Source organism: Capricornis sumatraensis, chromosome 16 (assembly GCF_032405125.1).
Source record: "Capricornis sumatraensis isolate serow.1 chromosome 16, serow.2, whole genome shotgun sequence".
NCBI lineage: Eukaryota > Metazoa > Chordata > Mammalia > Artiodactyla > Bovidae > Capricornis > Capricornis sumatraensis.
Genome location: NC_091084.1, coordinates 54,174,807 through 54,192,651, shown reverse-complemented (window position 1 = coordinate 54,192,651; position 17,845 = coordinate 54,174,807). Strand labels below are relative to the sequence as shown.

Here is a 17,845-nt window from a genome sequence, read left to right as displayed (position 1 = left end):
TTTACTAATAGAAAATTTAGTAATAATACAAGATAATACATGCTAAATACCAATTGAGTGTTTTAGTGAGTTAGTAGTACAGGTTTTCAGAGAAGGGAGAATCCCTCTACTGGGAACCAAGAGCCAAAATTTCATTTCTATTCAAGGAAGGCATTCTGAATATACTGTGTTATTTCTCTATTCAAGTCAAACTTTCATATAAACATTTTAGATGGTGGACTTACCAAATCAGTTCAAAGTCAGTGAAAAGCATTTATCATGCAAATATTGTTGGGCTAAGAATACAAGAGAGCCAGAAGTGAATTAAAGATTAACTTGTGCTTAAGTTTACATTATTTCCAGAAGAAATTATTGAAGACATCAAAATATAAAGAAAATTCAGTTATTCAAAAAATATGTATGGAATACTTAGCGTGCATCAGACATTGTGCTTAGGTGCTGTGGAGATTACAAAAATGAATCAAAAGATTTAATCCAAATGGTATTGAATTCTAACTAAATTCGCAGAGAAGTTTAGTTATGATGTTAGGTAAAAAGTGATAAGAGCTTTTAAAAGATACCCATAGATATCTGATTAAGAAAATTAATGAGACATAGGTGAGCCTGGCTGTTAATAAATAAGCAACAAATGTTGATAGATTTCTCATATTCTATACATGCACATTATTTTATATTCTACAGAGCACTTTTATACTTATTCATAGAATTTCCAGGTAACTTACATGATTAGATAAGTCAGGGACTGTGATATGTTAAGTAATTTGCCTAAAGTCATAAAACAGCCATTAAGCAACTGCCATGTAAAAGGATTCTGTGCTATGTGTTTTATTTACAATACTACGATTCCTCACAGCCATCATACAGGTATTGTGATGCTTATTTTATAGACAGCTGTGGCTTTCACAGAAATAGACTGTGAATATCAGAGCCACAACACAATCACAGATCTTGTAATTGTAATCCAGTGCTCTTTTCACTACAACATTCAACAGATGGTGAAAAAAAAAATCATTTTCTCAACTTTGGTAAGAAAATATTCAGAAGTTACACTGTTCTGAAATAATCTCAAATTGCATATGCATGCATTGTATTTCTCCTGCTATAAATTGGGACCATGAAGGTGTTAAGTCAAAGCAACCAATTGAAGAATCCAGTTAAGGAGTTTATTTCCATTCCTTTTGGTTCTAAGTGCTCTCAGCATTTCAGTCCTCCAGATATTATTGAGGAATAAGTAATAAAAATACTCCTGAGAAGCAGGGACCAGCTGCTGCATCTATATAAGAGAAGCCCTTTGTCCAGTTCAAAACTAGATATGGTGAGAATTTAAAAACTGAGAATTGTTACTTTTTTATTTCAAAACTAAAACCTGAATCCTTGCCAAATATGTAAAAAAAAAAAAATACTCTCTTAAAGGTATTTTCCTTATCAAATAGTTGATATGCTAACTATTTCTGTGTGATTTTTTCCCTCCATTTGAGATATTTGTCATTGCTTTTCTTTAAAACTTTGTTTTTTGATCTTGGGTTCACTCTTTCCCACCCCCTGAATGATATGGTAATACATAGTTTATTTGAAAATAAAGTGATTTTTTTTTTTTAAGTAAAAACATTTGGTAATGTGTACTACTCTGCCCACTTCCAAAAAAAAAAAAAAGAAAAATGTCTGCTGATGTTGTAACTGTTTCTGATTAGATATGGCTGTGCTGGTGCTGGAAGTAATCACCAAACTTGAACATCTTCCAGTTGGTAGAGTTCAGATCAGTGGACTAGCCCAGCTTTCTCCAACCCATCACATCGATGGATTTTTTACCATTGTTTCACCAACATCTAAGAAACTTGGAGAACTCCAGGTAAAAGTATCATAATTCTCTGCTACATAGAGTAAAACTTTAGGGGCACAAATATTTGAGTCTGTTTGTAGAATGGGAAGGTATGTGACTCCCAAATGCCATGCAAATACCCACTCCATGCCTTTGTTCTTACCCAGTGACTGTTTTGTACTTATTTCCCACTTATCCATATCCTCTTAGTTCTTTGCTGCCCATCTCAAGTTCCAAGAATCCTTCACAGCTCCTACTGTACTCATTCTTCTCTGTGCTCTCTATTAATTTTATAACATGAATTACATAATCATTGTTCAGTTATAATCTTACATAGTCTCCAAAATCATGTATCTGTAGTTTCCTTTTAATTTCCTTCCCTTTTAGTTTATAGATTCCTTGAGAGACAGGACAGTATTTTCTACTTTCTTTGTTTTTCCCACACCTCCTAAGGTAGTGACCAGCAGTAGTAGCTTGTTTGACTCATTTAAGTGGTATCTTTGATGTTCATTCACTGATTCAGCCTACATTTTTTTGATAGTTTATTATGTGCCATTAATTTAGGATACGGAGATAAGAGATAGTCCTTTCAATTAGTTTTCCAAAGTCAGGTAGGATGAAATAGAAGATAGTAACAAATAGAACACAGTGTGATACATACATAGTAGATATATGTACTGGATAGTGGGAAAGAACATAGAAGGGTCCCTTTCTGAGGGAGACTGGGAGTTCTTCCTGGAGAACCCTGAATATTCAAATCCTTGAGAAATTTGGTGAGTTTAATACTTTGTCAAATATATTCTAAAATATGTATAGAAATTTAAGAAGATATTTAGAAAGCAGTTCGAAAAAGAACATATAACGTTACCAGATTTAAGAACTTGTTACAAAACCACAAGCACATAATTGTGTCAAAGGAAGAGAATAAAGTCCAGAAATAGATTTAACGACGTAAAAGAACTTGGGCTTCCCTGGTGGCTCAGTGGTAAAGAATCCGCCTACAATGAAGGAGCCTCAGAAGACTCAGGTTCAATCCCTGGGTCAGGAAGATTCCCCTGGAGGGAGAGCATGGCAGGCCACTCTAGTATTCTTGCCTGGAAAATCCCATGGACAGAGGAGCCTGGCGGGCTACAGTTTGTAGGATCACAAAGAGGTAGACACAACTGAAGAAACTGATTTGGCATGCATGCAAGTGAAAGAACTTAGCATTTTCTATACTCTTTATCATATTTTTATTTATAGTATTATTGAAAGATAGTGACACCTTATAGTGGTAACTTCGAGGTAAAATGAGACTGGATTACTCCTGCTTTTCTCATATGGTACAAAATTGCATCAGACCAGCAAAAACAGTTTGGCATTGTGTTTCAAGAGCCATAAAAATGATCATATATCATTTACCTGAATAATTCTACTGCTAGGGACTTATATTAAGGAAATACCATAAGAACTGTACAAAAAAGATCTTCACAACCCAGATAATCATGATGATGTGATCACTAATCTAGAGCCAGACATCTTGGAATGTGATGTCAAGTGGGCCTTAGAAAGCATCACTACGAACAAAGCTAGTGGAGGTGATGGAATTCCAGTTGAGCTGTTTCAAATCCTGAAAGATGATGCTGTGAAAGTGCTGCACTCAATATGCCAGCAAATTTGGAAAACTCAGCAGTGGCCACAGGACTGGAAAAGGTCAGTTTTCATTCCAATTCCAAAGAAAGGCAATGCCAAAGAATGCTCAAACTACCGCACAATTGCACTCATCTCACATGCTAGTAAAGTAACGCTCAAAATTCTCCAAGCCAGGCTTCAGCAATACGTGAACCGTGAACTCCCTGATGTTCAAGCTGGTTTTAGAAAAGGCAGAGGAACCGGAGATCAAATTGCCAACATCCGCTGGATCATGGAAAAAGCAAGAGAGTTCCAAAAAAACATCTACTTCTGCTTTATTGACTATGCCAAAGCCTTTGTGTGGATCACAATAAACTGTGGAAAATTCTTAAAGAGATGGGAATACCAGACCACCTGACCTGCCTCTTGAGAAATCTGTATGCAGGTCAGGAAGCAGCACTTAGAACTGGACATGGAACAACAGACTGGTTCCAAATAGGGAAAGGAGTACATCAAGGCTGTATATTGTCACCCGGCTTATTTAACTTATATGCAGAGTACATCATGAGAAACGCTGGACTGGAAGAAACACAAGCTGGAATCAAGATTGCCGGGAGAAATATCAATCACCTCAGATATGCAGATGACACCACCCTTATGGCAGAAAGTGAAGAGGAGCTAAAAAGCCTCTTGATGAAAGTGAAAGAGGAGAGTGAAAAAGTTGGCTTAAAGCTCAACATTCAGAAAACGAAGATCATGGCATCCGGCCTCATCACTTCATGGGAAATAGATGGGGAAACAGTGTCAGACTTTATTTTTGGGGGCTCCAAAATCACTGCAGATGGTGACTGCAGCCATGAAATTAAAAGACGCTTACTCCTTGGAAGAAAAGTTATGACCAACCTAGGTAGTATATTCAAAAGTAGAGACATTACTTTGCCGACTACTGTCTGTCTAGTCAAGGCTATGGTTTTTCCAGTGGTCATGTGTGGATGTGAGAGTTGGACTGTGAAGAAAACTGAGCGCCGAAGAATTGATGCTTTTGAACTGTGGTGTTGGAGAAGACTCTTGAGAGTCCCTTGGACTGCAAGGAGATCCATCCAGTCCATTCTGAAGGAGATCAGCCCTGGGATTTCTTTGGAAGGAATGACGCTAAAGCTGAAACTCCAGTACTTTGGCCACGTCATGTGAAGAGTTGACTCATTGGAAAAGACTCTGATGCTGGGAGGGATTGGGGGCAGGAGGAGAAGGGGACGACCGAGGATGAGATGGCTGGATGGCGTCACGGACTCGATGAATGTGAGTCTGAGTAAACTCCGGGAGATGGTGATGGACAGGGAGGCCTGGCGTGCTGCGATTCATGGGGTTGCAAAGAGTCGGACACAACTGAGCAACTGAACTGAACTGAACCGAAGCATAAAAATAGAGGAAAGTAATACACTTACGACTGGTTATGGAAATGCACGTCTAATATTGAAAACATTCAAACAATTTCATTAGACAGTATTGCAACCAGAGTCTATTAGTGGAATATTTTGTTTCCATAAAAGATAAAATTATGTAGTTATGACTGTGTAGCAACATCGAAAAATTGTTTTAGATTGATAGCAAAGAGAATTGAAAGTGTACTCGTGTGTGTATGATCAGTGACTAGGGGGAAGAAAACAAGGGAAAATAAAAACAGTTGAAATATAGAATTCTAGATGGGTTCTTTCCCTATTTTTTAAAAGATCTATGCATTTATTTTTGAGTGTGCTGGGTCTTCATTGCTGCACACAGGCTTTCTCTAGTTGCAGCAAGCGGGGCTACTCTCTAGTGGTGCACATGCTTCTTATGATGCGGTGGCTTCTATTGTTGAAGAGAACCTCTCTTGTTGGAGTGGGCTTTTGGCACACGGACTTCAGTAGTTGCAGCAGTTGAGCTCAGTAGTTGTGTGTCAGGGGCTCGAGACCACTGGCTTGGTAGTTGTGCACAGATCCAGTTGCCCTGTGGCATGTAGAATCTTCCCAGACCAGAGATTGAACTTGTGTTTCCTGCATTGGCAGGTAGACTCACAACCACTGGACCACCAGGGAAGTCCTCTTTTCCTATTTAAAAAAATTAGATACAATTCACATGCCATAAAATTCACCCTTTTAAAGTATACAACTCTAATTTTTAGTATGTTCATAAGAATGTGCAACCATCATGGTTATCTAATTCCAGAACATTTTTATCACCGCAAAAAGAAACAGTATACCCATTAGTAGTCATTCCCCTTTTTACTTTCTCCATCCCCTGGCAATCACTGATCTACTTTTTGTCTCCATAAATTACCTATTCTGAGTATTTCGTGTAAATGATGTAATATGTGGCTCTTTGTATCTGGCTTCTTTGACTTATTATAATGTTTTAAAGGTTCATCCATGTTGTAGCATGAAGCAGAACTTTATTCCTTATTGTAGCTAAATAATATTCTATTGTATGGATATATCACATGTTGTTTATCCATTCTTCAGTTGATGGACATTTGGATTGTTTCAACTTTCTGGCTTTTATGACTAATGCTGCTATGAACATTTGCATACAGGTTTTTTGTGAACAGATGCTTTCAGTTCCTTTGTATATACCTTGGTGTAGAATTGTGATCATGTGGTAGCTATTTAAACTTTGAGGAACTGCTGGCCTGTGTCCTAACTGTTTTCTAAGGTGTTGGGTCATTTTTTTTCCCCTTATTTGAATGTCAGCTGATAAAATAATACTATGTTTTTTATTTAAATATCATTGGATTTGTTGGAGAATTGTTTTTATAGAGTCTTGGAGATAGAGGTCAGATTTTGAAAGATTATGGAATAAGTACATGCATAGTAATTACAGTGAAGAAGTAGAAATAACAGAGACTTCTATTTTCCAGAGAGAGATAGTGTAACCTAATGGATATAGCACCAGACTTGGACATGGAAAAATTGGTTGGTGTTCATTTGTACTCTCTGAGTTTCAGTATCCTATTTTATAAAATGAAGATCATAACATTTACCTTACAGCCTTGTTGCAGGGATTAAGTGATATGAAAAGAAATATGGAAGTACTTAACATGGTGCTCAGGCATATGAGAGGCACATATAAAATTTACTTGAATTGTAGAGGAAAAGATTGATAGTGGGTGGTAGAATTGAGAAATTTGTTGATACTTTAGAAGAGGAATTGGCACACTTTGCCTAGTGGTCTGAATCTGGCTTTCTAACTGAAAGTTTTCTTATATTTTTAAAGGGTCATTTAAAAAAAAATTGTTCAATACAGCTGAAAATATTTACCCTCTGCCCCTTTACAGAATGAGTTTGCTGACCCCTTGTAGAGAGTAAGAGACCTGATTTGTAAACCAAGAGAAAAGCAAGTGAAGAAAGATACAGAAAATAAAGGAGGATAATTGAGCAAGGTTAATTATCTGGAAAAGGTCAGTTTTCATTCCAGTCCCAAAGGCAATTTCAGAGAATGTTCAAATGTACAGTTGCACTCATTTCACACACTAGCAAAGTAATGCTCAAAATCCTTCAAGCTAGGCTTCAATAGTATGTGAACTTAGAACTTCCAGATATACAAGCTGGATTTAGAGAAGGCAGAGGAACCAGAGGTCAAATTGCCAACATCCATTGGATCACAAAACTAGAAAATTCCAGAACAACATCTGCTTCATTGAATACTGTAAAGCCTTTGACTGTGTAGATCACAACAAACTGTGGAAAATTCTGAAAGAGGTGGGAATACCAGACCACCTTACCTGCCTCCTGTAAAACCTGTATGCAGGTCAAGAAGCAACAATTAGAACTGGACATGGAACAATGTACTGGTTCCAAATTGGGAAAGGAGTACATCAAGGCTGTATAGTATCACCCTGCTTATGTAACTTAAATGTAGAGTACATCATGCAAAATGCTGGGCTGGATGAAGCGCAAGCTGGAATCAAGATTGCTGGGAGAAATACCAATAACCTTAGATATGCAGATAACACCACCCTAACGGCAGAAAGTGAAGAGGAATTAAAGAGCCTCTTGATGAAGGTGAAAGAGGAGAGTGAAAAGGCTGACTTAAAACTCAACATTGAAAAAACTAAGATCATGGCATACAGTTCCATCACTTCATGGTAAATAGGTAGGGAAACAATAGAAACAGTGACAGACTTTATTTTCTTGGGCTCCAGATTTACTGCAGATGGTGGTTGTAGCCATGTAGCCCACTCCTTGGAAGAAAAGCAATGACAAATCTAGACATCATATTGAAAAGCAGAGACATTACTTTGCCTACAAAGGTCCATATAGTCAAAGATAGTTTTTCCAGTAGTCATATATAGCTGTGAGAGCTGGACAATAAATAAGGCTGAGCACCAAAGAATGGATACTTTGAACTGTGGTGTTGGAAAAGACTCTTGAGAGTCCCCTGGACATCATGGAGATCAAACTAGTCAAATCCTAAAGGAATTCAGCCCTGAATGTTCATTGGAAAGACTGATGCTGATGCTGAAGCTTCAATACTTTGTCCACCTGATGTGAAGAGCTGACTCATTGGAAAAGACTCTCATGCTGCAAAGAATTGAGGGCAGGAGGAGAAGGGACGACAGTGGATGAGATGGTTGGATGGCATCACCGACTCAACAGACATGAGTTTGAACAAGCTCCAGGAGTTGGTGATGGACAGGGAAGTCTGGTGTGCTGCAGTCATGGGGTCACAAAGAGTTGAATGCGACTGAACTGAACTGACTGAAATACAAAAATGAATTTGCAAAATAATATCTTAGATAAATAAGATATTAAAAACAGTGAATATTCTTTGGCTCCTCAACCAGGAGGGATTAACATTTCTTAAAATGTTAATGGGGGAAAAAGAGATATTAACTGGAATAAGTCAGGTTTGATAGTCATCCATATTATTTATGTATCAGTACTTCTCTTTTATAGAGTTGTGTTCCATTGTATGGATATTACACAGTTTTTATCCATTTGCCTTAGATAAAACAAGGGAGATATCTTTGCCTTGTTCTTGTTCATGGGAGGAAAGCATTTGGTCTTTTCACTGTTAAATATGTTAGATGCAGGTTTTTCATAGATGCCCTTTATCATTGAGAAAGTCCAAGTTTTCTGATAATTTGATCATAAATGAGTATTGTATTTTATCAAACTCAATTGTTGCTAGAGGTTAAAGGTGAGAAGATATGACTACAAAGGGAGTATTTCAGGGGTGATGCAGGTGTTCCATATCTTAAATATGGTGGTGGTCACTTGCATCTAAGCATAGTTTTGGCCTTTCTTGTTGGCTCAGCAGTAAAGAATCCACCTGCCCATGCAGGAGACACTGTTTCCATCCTTGGGTCAGGAAGATCCCCTGGAGGAGGAAATGGCAACCCACTCCAGTATTCTTGCCTGGGAAATCTACTCCAGCTAATTTTTGCCACATTGCAATGGGGACCCAGGATTGTTGGAACTTCTGATTTTTCGAGAGAGGCCAGAAATTCAAATTTTTACCTAAAATCTGTTTTTTAAATCACCGTTAAATAATTTTTAAATCTTCACAAATGCTATATTGACCAGCATAAGTCTGAAAAATAGATATACTAGTTTTCTCTCTCTAATACTGATATGTTGTAAATGTAGAAGATGACTGTGGGCAGCTTAGTGCTAAAGAGAGCATTGAGTCATTGAGAGAACACTGAATTGTGTTCTTAAGGATATTTTATTACACGTGTGAATCATGTGGTATATTCAAGGTATTTGTGGATGGCATGGAATTTAGAAAAGCTGTGATATGTTTGGGCAGTAGAATGATGGTCTGGCAATGGCACCAAAAAGGAGTAAGTCAACCTCCCTTATCCTAGCTAGTAGAAGAAGTAGTTTCCTTTGGAGAAACTTTGGGGGAAATGAGGATACTTTAAGAAAGAGATGTTCAGTTAAAGTGTAAAGTGATAAGGTAGTATGTATCCAATAGAAAATCTGCAGGGCTCAGTGAAGGGGTTGTCAAAGGAGCATCAGGATGAACTTTGACTGGGGAAGAGCATAACTGCTGTGGACTGAAATGAGGATCTGCCAAGATGAACACAGGAGTGTATTGGGTACACTGTATGGAAACAGAGGGGTTAGGAGTGGAGATCGCTTGGACTGGTAGGAATTGCTGGAACAGTATTCTGTTTTACACCTGCAAAACTTGACTCATGCTTTTTTCTCTGCCTGGAATGTTTTACCTCAGTCCCTGCTCATTCATATTTAAGGTTCTAAACTCGAGTATTTATTTTTCAGTCCTGGAAGCCATCTCTAGCCCTTCTTCCTCACTTCTTCCCCAAGCCCAGACCCCTCTTTCGTGTTCCTGCAGCACCCAGTACACATACTTATTCTTAAAACTCATCATTTTATATTAAAATTACTTCTTGTTAAATTTCCCTACAAGATGGCTTCCCTGGTGGCTCAGATGGTAGAGAATCTGCTTCCAATGCAGGAGACCCAGGTTCAATCCCTGAGTTGGAAAGATCCCCTGGAGAAGGTAATGGCAGCCCACTCCAGTATCCTTGCCTGGAGAATTCCATGGACAGAGGAGCCTGGTGGGCTGTAGTCCATGGGGTTGCAAAGAGTCGGACACTACTGAGCAGCTAACCCTTTCACTTTCACAAGATACTCTGATCCTGTGGGTCAGATTCCATGTTTTATTATCTCTTTGCCCCAGGCAAGTAGCACAGAACTTGGCACTGAACTGATCTCAAAAAATACTTGTTAATTGAACAAAGGAGTTAGACCAGCACCTGTATTTTCATTGTAAAGTAGGTGTGGCAGGTACCTGGACTTGCTTTTTTCCCCCCCTCACTGGTAATGGAGACCTGTGAGTTGTTTTGTAACTAGTTCAGATTTTTTAAGGAAAAAGCAAAACTATGACCAGCCAGTAGGTCATTGTTAATGCCAGGGACTCTCTCTTTATTCTCAGTGTCTCCTTTGTTTTTAGAATACAGTGGCAATCTTCTGGCAAGTGATGAATGGTAGGGGACAATTTTCTGACACATTTGGGCAGCCAGGATTTTATGTGATCCTCTTAGAGCAATGACTGCATGAAGTATTTATCCCATTGCATTATGGTCATTTGTAGAAAATCTTGATGAATAGATTTAAAGGACTTTGTGCTACCTGGTTCATGAACAAAGTTCTCATCAAGACCCAAGTGTGTTTATTGAGTCTCTGCCTTGACAATTTCTCCACACAAATTACTCCATTGACTTCTTAAAATGTTTAACTGCAGTCTTTCATTTTGGCCTTAGGCCATTTATCATTATGTAACTCTCTTCGGCTCCTTTAACAATTCCTTCTGCTTTCTATGTCATTGTAGCCTAACTTTCAACACTGTTCTTCTTTTCTTTGGGGGAGTACATTATTCAGTTTCTTCTCTAAAGTTTTGCTTTAGGCTGTTTTACTTTTTACTCCCCCATTAGACTTTGTTTAGCTTTTCGGAGAACTGGAGAGTTTTTCAGTAGAGGGCCTGAATTCAGTGGAGTGAGATGATAAAGAAAACTTCAAGAAAACTAAAAGTTTACATCTTACTGTTCCTTCCTCTTCACCCTGCCTCCTCCCCGGCATAGAACTAGGGCCTTATTTTTCTCAAATGACCAGCAATAAGGATGCAACAAGTTGTTTTTTTTATTTGTCAGACCATTAGTCATTGTGTGCACTAAGTGTGTGCTTATTCTGATTAGTCTACAGAAACATGAATAAGACAGTCCATGCCTTCGAGTAATTCATAATCTAATTAGGATAACAAATAAACTGAAAGTACAAATACCTCCTTTAAGCATCTGCTTTCTTTTAAATCTTCAAATTAGGATAATATACTTTCCTGACAGAATTATATCATCGCATCTGCTTCTCTATGTGAGGAATGTAGCACAGTTTCTGGCCTCTTACAGTATTCAATAAATGGAGGTTATATGAATGGATAGATACAGAGTAAGTAGAAAAACGGAAAATGGAATGGCCATAAGGTCTCTGCCTAGACACAAAAAAGTTTTCATAGAGGAAGTAATACTGGAGGAAATCTGCATATAGAGGCATAAAGGAATGAAATATAAGGTAAATTTAGAAAACTCTGAAGTAATTAGTAAATCTAGGAGAGAGAGATGGGGAGGAGAGCACAGTGAGAGATGAGACTTCTGATGTAGGCAGGAATTTGAACTTGATCCTATAAGAAATGGGGGTCATTAATTAATATTAAACAGTTTAAAAATTAATCAATGCTAAAAAATATTAATACATTGCATGTCTCTTTCAGGTCTCACTTGCCCTGGAGCCTTTGTCAGAAACTTATGACAGCTATAATCCTCTTCCTACCACAGAAAATGTGCTTTTATCTGAGCAGGGATTCAGAGAATATTCTGAAGCAAGCAATACTCAATTTCTGGTTCCATCAAGGATCCCTACTACCAAAACTGATGGAAAAGATGTAGCAGCTAATAGCAGTAGGTCAACCCCACCAAGGTAATTGCCACACCTAATACCAATCAGTCTGTTAGCTAACTCCCACTGAATGCATAATTTTTGTCTTTCATTTGAGGTTGCTTAAAAGACTAAAGGTAGTCATTTCACCAAATAAGTATTAAGTATTCACTGTTTCCTGGTGCTGGGCATAGAAATTAATAAGAGGCAGTTCCTGTTTTGAAGATGGCTCATAATCTAGTGAGGAGGCCAATACACAGATAAATAAGTATGTCTAAGTCATATAGAGATGCTATGATAGATGTGTAATGAGGGAAAGAGGGAAAAGGCAGTGTTTTATGAAAGGGAATGAAGGAAGAAAGATAGATTTTGATTTTAAATAATTATCAGGCGTTTGCTTTGTGTCATGCTCAGCACTGAGCTCTTTGTTTCATTGTCTCACTTTAGCCACAACCATACAGTAGGTAAAACATCTATTATTTATTTCATTTGGGAGATGAAAACAGATTTACAAAGTCTGAGCTACACTGCTATACGCCAGTGATCCCCTTTCTGTCTCTGATGAAGCATAATGTTACCATAATGGTTAATATACTGCTGAAGTTCTCCTTTATTTTAAAACAGGGGGAAAGACCACTTGTACTTTGCAGAGAACTCTGATACAATAAAGGACTCTTTCTGTGGACTCCAGCACCATCTTAATTCAGGACAGAGTTTAGAGTCTGTGACTCTGAAAGGCAAAGCCCCATGGAAGCAGATGTCCCTTCTCAACAGTTCTGAATTCCAGCCTCAAATTAGCACAGTTGCCAAGAGTCACAGTGACTCATGCGTTCTTTCTTCAAACAACCCCCCTACCAAGGACCTTCTTTCAGGTATGAATGTATCTGTGAACTGAGACTAAGCTATGTTTACTGGGACTCTGCTCGTTAAGCAACGTACAAAGAGAAGCAAGACTTCTGTTTGAACTAAATAGGCAAATAAAAGTGAGTAATCTTACTAGAGTCCAGAATCTCTAACCATTGCATGGCAGCTCTATTAAACCACTGAATTACTTATAAATAATTATTGGGTGCTTATAATTTTAAGTTTAGAGAAGGCCATTTAAAGTGAACCTGAGTATGCAAGAAAAGTCTTTATCACAGAAAAATACTAGTCCTTGTTTTTTCCCAGATAATTCAAAGGGAATAAGAATTTTGTCTCCTCATCAGAATTTACTTATACCATTGTGCAGAGGCTAGTACTAAATCTGTTTCATATTCTGAAAATTGTTGGTTTCATTGGGAACATTCATTGCACAAAAACTGCTAATCTTAAGCCTGGGAGTTAAATATGACTGACAGCCGAACAGAAAGGAGTAGGTTTACCTGTGTAAGAACTTAGACTGAAATTTTAAAAGAAAATAGCAACTGAATCGGATCACTTCATGTTGGAGAGTGGTATTCTAAAAGCAGTTTTGGTACCTTGTGTTGCCCTGCAATGGTCAGCCATATAGCTCTGTGACATCAACAGCATGACATGAATTTGTTGCCATCCTCACAAGTAAAATTTCCAAAGTAGAATATCTATGACAGTAGTAGAAAAATCTTTTAAATTAAAACTGCTTGGGTACATAATTTTCATTAATAAGGATTTTTTTTAATGAAGAAAAACATTGTGTTCATAATTTTTCAACTACAGTGTCTGTGATCTCCCATTTTTAAAAATATATCCTGATTATAATATTTTATACTTTAATGTAACCCTAGGCTGCACTAACGAAAATTGTCCCACTATACTCAGCACTTGTCATCTCATACCTGGAATATTTTGTATAGACCTGGAAACCAGACTTTGAGAACCAGGCTTCCGTTAAGCAGTTACTTCTTCAGCGCTTATCAAATGTCTGACACTCTTCTAGGTGTGAGGAATACAGCAATTTATTTTTTTTTAAGGCCCCCAAATCTTACCCTATGGATCTTCTATTCTAGATGGAAACAGATGATACACTAGGTGTATGTAGTGTTAGATGGTGATAATGGCAATTGTAAAAAATGAAGCAGGGAAAAAGAGGGAATGCTGTTTTATGCATCTTGGCAAAGGAAGGCCCCTTTAAGAAGTTAATATTAAAGATCTATAGAAGATGAGTTCCTTCTAAGGAGAGTATCTAGACTAGAGTACTAATTTCACATGCTAGCAAGGTAAGGCTCAAAATCCTTCAAGCTAGGCTTTAGCAGTGCATGAACTAAGAACTTCCAGATGTACAACCTGAATTTAGAAAAGGCAGAGGAACCAGAGATCAAATTGCCAACATCCGTTGGATCATTGAAAAAGCGAGAGAGTTCCAGAAAAACATCTACTAGTGCTTTATTGACTATGCCAAAGCCTTTGACTGTGTGGATCACAACAAACTGTAGAAAATTCTTAAAGAGATGGGAATACCAGACCACCTTACCTGCCTCCTGAGAAATCTGTGTGCAGGTGAAGAAGCAACAGTTAGAACTGGACATGGAACAACAGACTGGTTCCATATTGGGATAGGAGTGTGTCAAGGCTGTATCTTGTCACCCTGCTTATTTAACGTCTATGCAGAGTACATCATGAGAAATGTTGGGCTGGAAGAAGCACAAGCTGGAATCAAGATTGCCAGGGGAAATGTCAATAACCTTAGATATGCACATGAAACCATCCTAATGGCAGAATGCAAAGAGGAACCTAAGAGCCTCTTGATGAAAGTCAAAGAGGAGAGTGAAAAGCTGCCTTAAAACTCAACATTCAAAAAACTAAGATCATGGCTTCTGGTCCTGTCACTTCATGGCAAATAGATGGGAAAAAAATGGACAGTGAGAGACTTTATTTTCTTGTGCTCCAAAATCACTGTGGACGGTGACTGCAGCCATGATATTAAAAGACACTTGATCCTTGGAACAAAAGCTATAACAAATCTATAGAGAGTATTAATTAGCAGAGGCATTACTTTGCCAACAAAGGTCTGTCTAGTCAAAGCTATCATTTTTCCAGTTGTCATGTACAGTTGTAAGAGTTGGACCATAAAGAAGGCTGACCACTGAAGAATGGATGCTTTCAAACTGTGGTGCTGGAGAAGACTCTTGAGAGTCCCTTGGGTAACAGAGAGATCAAACCAGTCAATCCTAAAGGAAATCAGTCTGGAATATTCACTGGAAGGACTGATACTGAAGCTGAAGCTCCAATAGTTTGGCTACTTGATGCAAAGAGCTGATTCATTGGAGAAGACCCTGATACTGGGAAAGATTGAGGGCAGGAGGAGGAGGGGGCAACAGAGGATGAGGTAGTTGGATGGCATCACTAACACAATGGACATGAGTTTGAGCAGACTCCAGAAGATAGTGAAGGACAAGGAGCCTGGTGTGCAGCAGTCCATAGGGTCCCAAAGAGTTGGACATGACTGAATGAACAACATCCTAGACTAGGGAAGGAACCGCCACGAGATATTTAGCATTAAGAAAACAGCTAAACAGCTACCATTTATTGAGTATCCATTATTGCTAGCTACTATGCCAGGTGCCTTATACATATACACTTAACAAAAACCAAGTGAGATTGGGATTGTTCTGTTCAGTCGCTCAGTCGTGTCTGACTCCTTTCAACCCCATGGACTGCAGCACGCCAGGCCTCCCTGTCCATCACCAACTCCCGGAGTTCACTCAGACTCATGTCTGTTGAGTCGATGATGCCATCCAACCATCTCATTCTCTGTCGTTCCCTTTTGTTCCCACCTTCAGTCTTTCCCAGCATCAGGGTCTTTTCAGATGAGTCAGCTCTTCAAATCAGGTGGCCAAAGTATTGGAGTTTCAGCTTCAACATCAGTCCTTCCAATGAATATTCAGGACTGATCTCCTTTAGGGTGGACTGGTTGGATCTCCTCGCAGTCCAAGGGACTCTCAAGAATCTTCTCCAACACCACAGTTCAAAAGCATCAGTTCCTCAGCACTCAGCTTTCTTTATAGTCCAACTCTCACATCCATACATGACTACTGGAAAAACAATAGCCTTGACTAGACAGACCTTTGTTGGCAAAGTAATGTCTCTGCTTTTTAATATGCTGTCTAGGTTGGTCATAACTTTTCTTTCAAGGAGTAAGCGTCCTTTAATCGGATTGTTATCCCTTTTAATGGGATTGTTATCCCTATTTTAAAATGAAGACATGGGCTCACAGGGAGTTTCTGTTCTATCAAGGGGGACAGCTGCTTCTTGGCTCCAGTTCATTGTTATCTTAGACTCTAAGGCAAAGTCCTTTGCTTCAGTCCTGTTGTACGTTCATTGTTTTCTTAGACCTGCTTTAAAAAAAAAAAAATCAAGAACTCTGCTGGCCAACTGTTCAAGCCAAACACAGTGTGCCAGGTGCAACCCATGGGCTGCCAATGTGCAAATCTCTTCCATAAGGGTTACTGGGATCATTGGGTTTAAACATAAAACATGACAGATTGTGACTAAGTCTAAGTTAATAGTCCAGTATTCTACCTGTGCAAAAATGGGAAAGGATAGCTTCAAGAGACAGTGACTTCTTTATCACTGATAATGGTCAAGTGTGGGCTGGATAACTTTGTGATGGGACTCTTACAGATGGGATTAAATCACCAAGTAGACGTCTATCTTTAAGATCCCTTCCAACCACAAGACTGTGGAGAATGAAGATTTAAGTGGACCACTTTAGTATGAAGGTCTAGAGCTAAGGTCATGGAGGATTATAATACATAAACCTAACCACCTTCCTGGTCTTTATTAAAATGACCTCATAAAAGGGGATACAGAGCTAAATTAGTCATCAAGCTAGTATTTATAAAACACTAACTATACTTCCCTGGTGGCTCAGACGGTAAAGTGTCTGTCTACAATGCGGAAGACCAGGGTTTGAGCCCTGGGTTGGGAAGATCCTCTGGAGAAGGAAATGGCAATCCAATCCAGTACTATTACCTGGAAAATCCCATGGACAGAGCTTGGTAGGCCTCAGTCCATGGGGTCTCAAGAAGTCGGAGACGACTGAGTGACTTCACTTTCACTTTCCAACTATACATCCTACTTACAAGAGTTGGGATTTAGAATAGATAGCAAGGAGTAGGAGCAAAAACCAGAAGCTTTATACCTCCCTGTTTAGCAAGGGCTGTGCCCCTGACATGTAAGAAATAAACAAGGGAAACATTAGTCCTAAACTCACAAGTGCCTTTCCTTTGTGTTCAGAAAATGATTATTGAGTTGAGGTGCAGGAAGATCCTATGACAGCTTTCTTAGTGTGGAAACCAGCTTCCTCTTATGAAGAGGAGATAAGGTGTTTTTGTTGCCATGCCTTAGACTTTAGAGAAGCTTTTTGAAGAGTGCTTGTTTCAAGGAAGAAACCAATCAATGAAAGCCAATCAATGAACCATCCTTGCTCGGATTTGTTGACTTGTTGCCATCAGTGTTTCTTTTTTAAAATATGCTATTGGAAAGAATCTTCAGTGCCTGTTCTTACTCAGATGTTAATAACTAATTAAATCACTCTTAAAATATTACCATTCCAGGGAAATTTTTATTTAGCAAAAAAAATGCAATTCAACAGAAAGCTTTTGAGTGCCTATTTTGTGTCAGCCATTGTTTTGAGTATTGGGGTTACAGTGAGAAATGAGTCCCTGACCTTAATGAATTCATTCTAGTAAGAGAAATAGACTCTAAAGCAGATATGGTATAATTATATATGATATATACAACAGTGAAAGTATTTATTAAAACATTTAATGAGCGCATATAATCATGTGTGATATATTACAACAGTGGAAGTATTTATTAAAACATTTAATCAGGGAGGGAAATGGGAAGAAGGTTCAAGAGGGAGGGGACATATGTATACCTATGACAGATTCATGTTGAGGTTTGACAAAAACAACAAAATTCTGTAAAGGATAACTTCAACAAAATTGAAGTTATCCTTCAATTAAAAAATGAATGAAGTGAAAGTCACTCAGTCATGTCCAACTCTTTGTGACCC

General features: G+C 38.4%; 1 protein-coding gene across 2 annotated transcripts in view; it reads left to right on the top strand.

Moving 5' to 3' along the window:
* C2CD3 (C2 domain containing 3 centriole elongation regulator) overlaps window positions 1-17,845 on the top strand; it is a 122,841-nt gene that overhangs the window by 3,408 nt on the left and 101,588 nt on the right. For both annotated transcript variants that reach the window (XM_068989325.1, XM_068989326.1), the window contains exons 3-5: window positions 1,692-1,849; window positions 11,702-11,907; window positions 12,490-12,737. In XM_068989325.1, coding sequence (XP_068845426.1) covers window positions 1,692-1,849; window positions 11,702-11,907; window positions 12,490-12,737 — 612 coding nt within the window. The remainder of the gene's footprint in view (window positions 1-1,691; window positions 1,850-11,701; window positions 11,908-12,489; window positions 12,738-17,845) is intronic.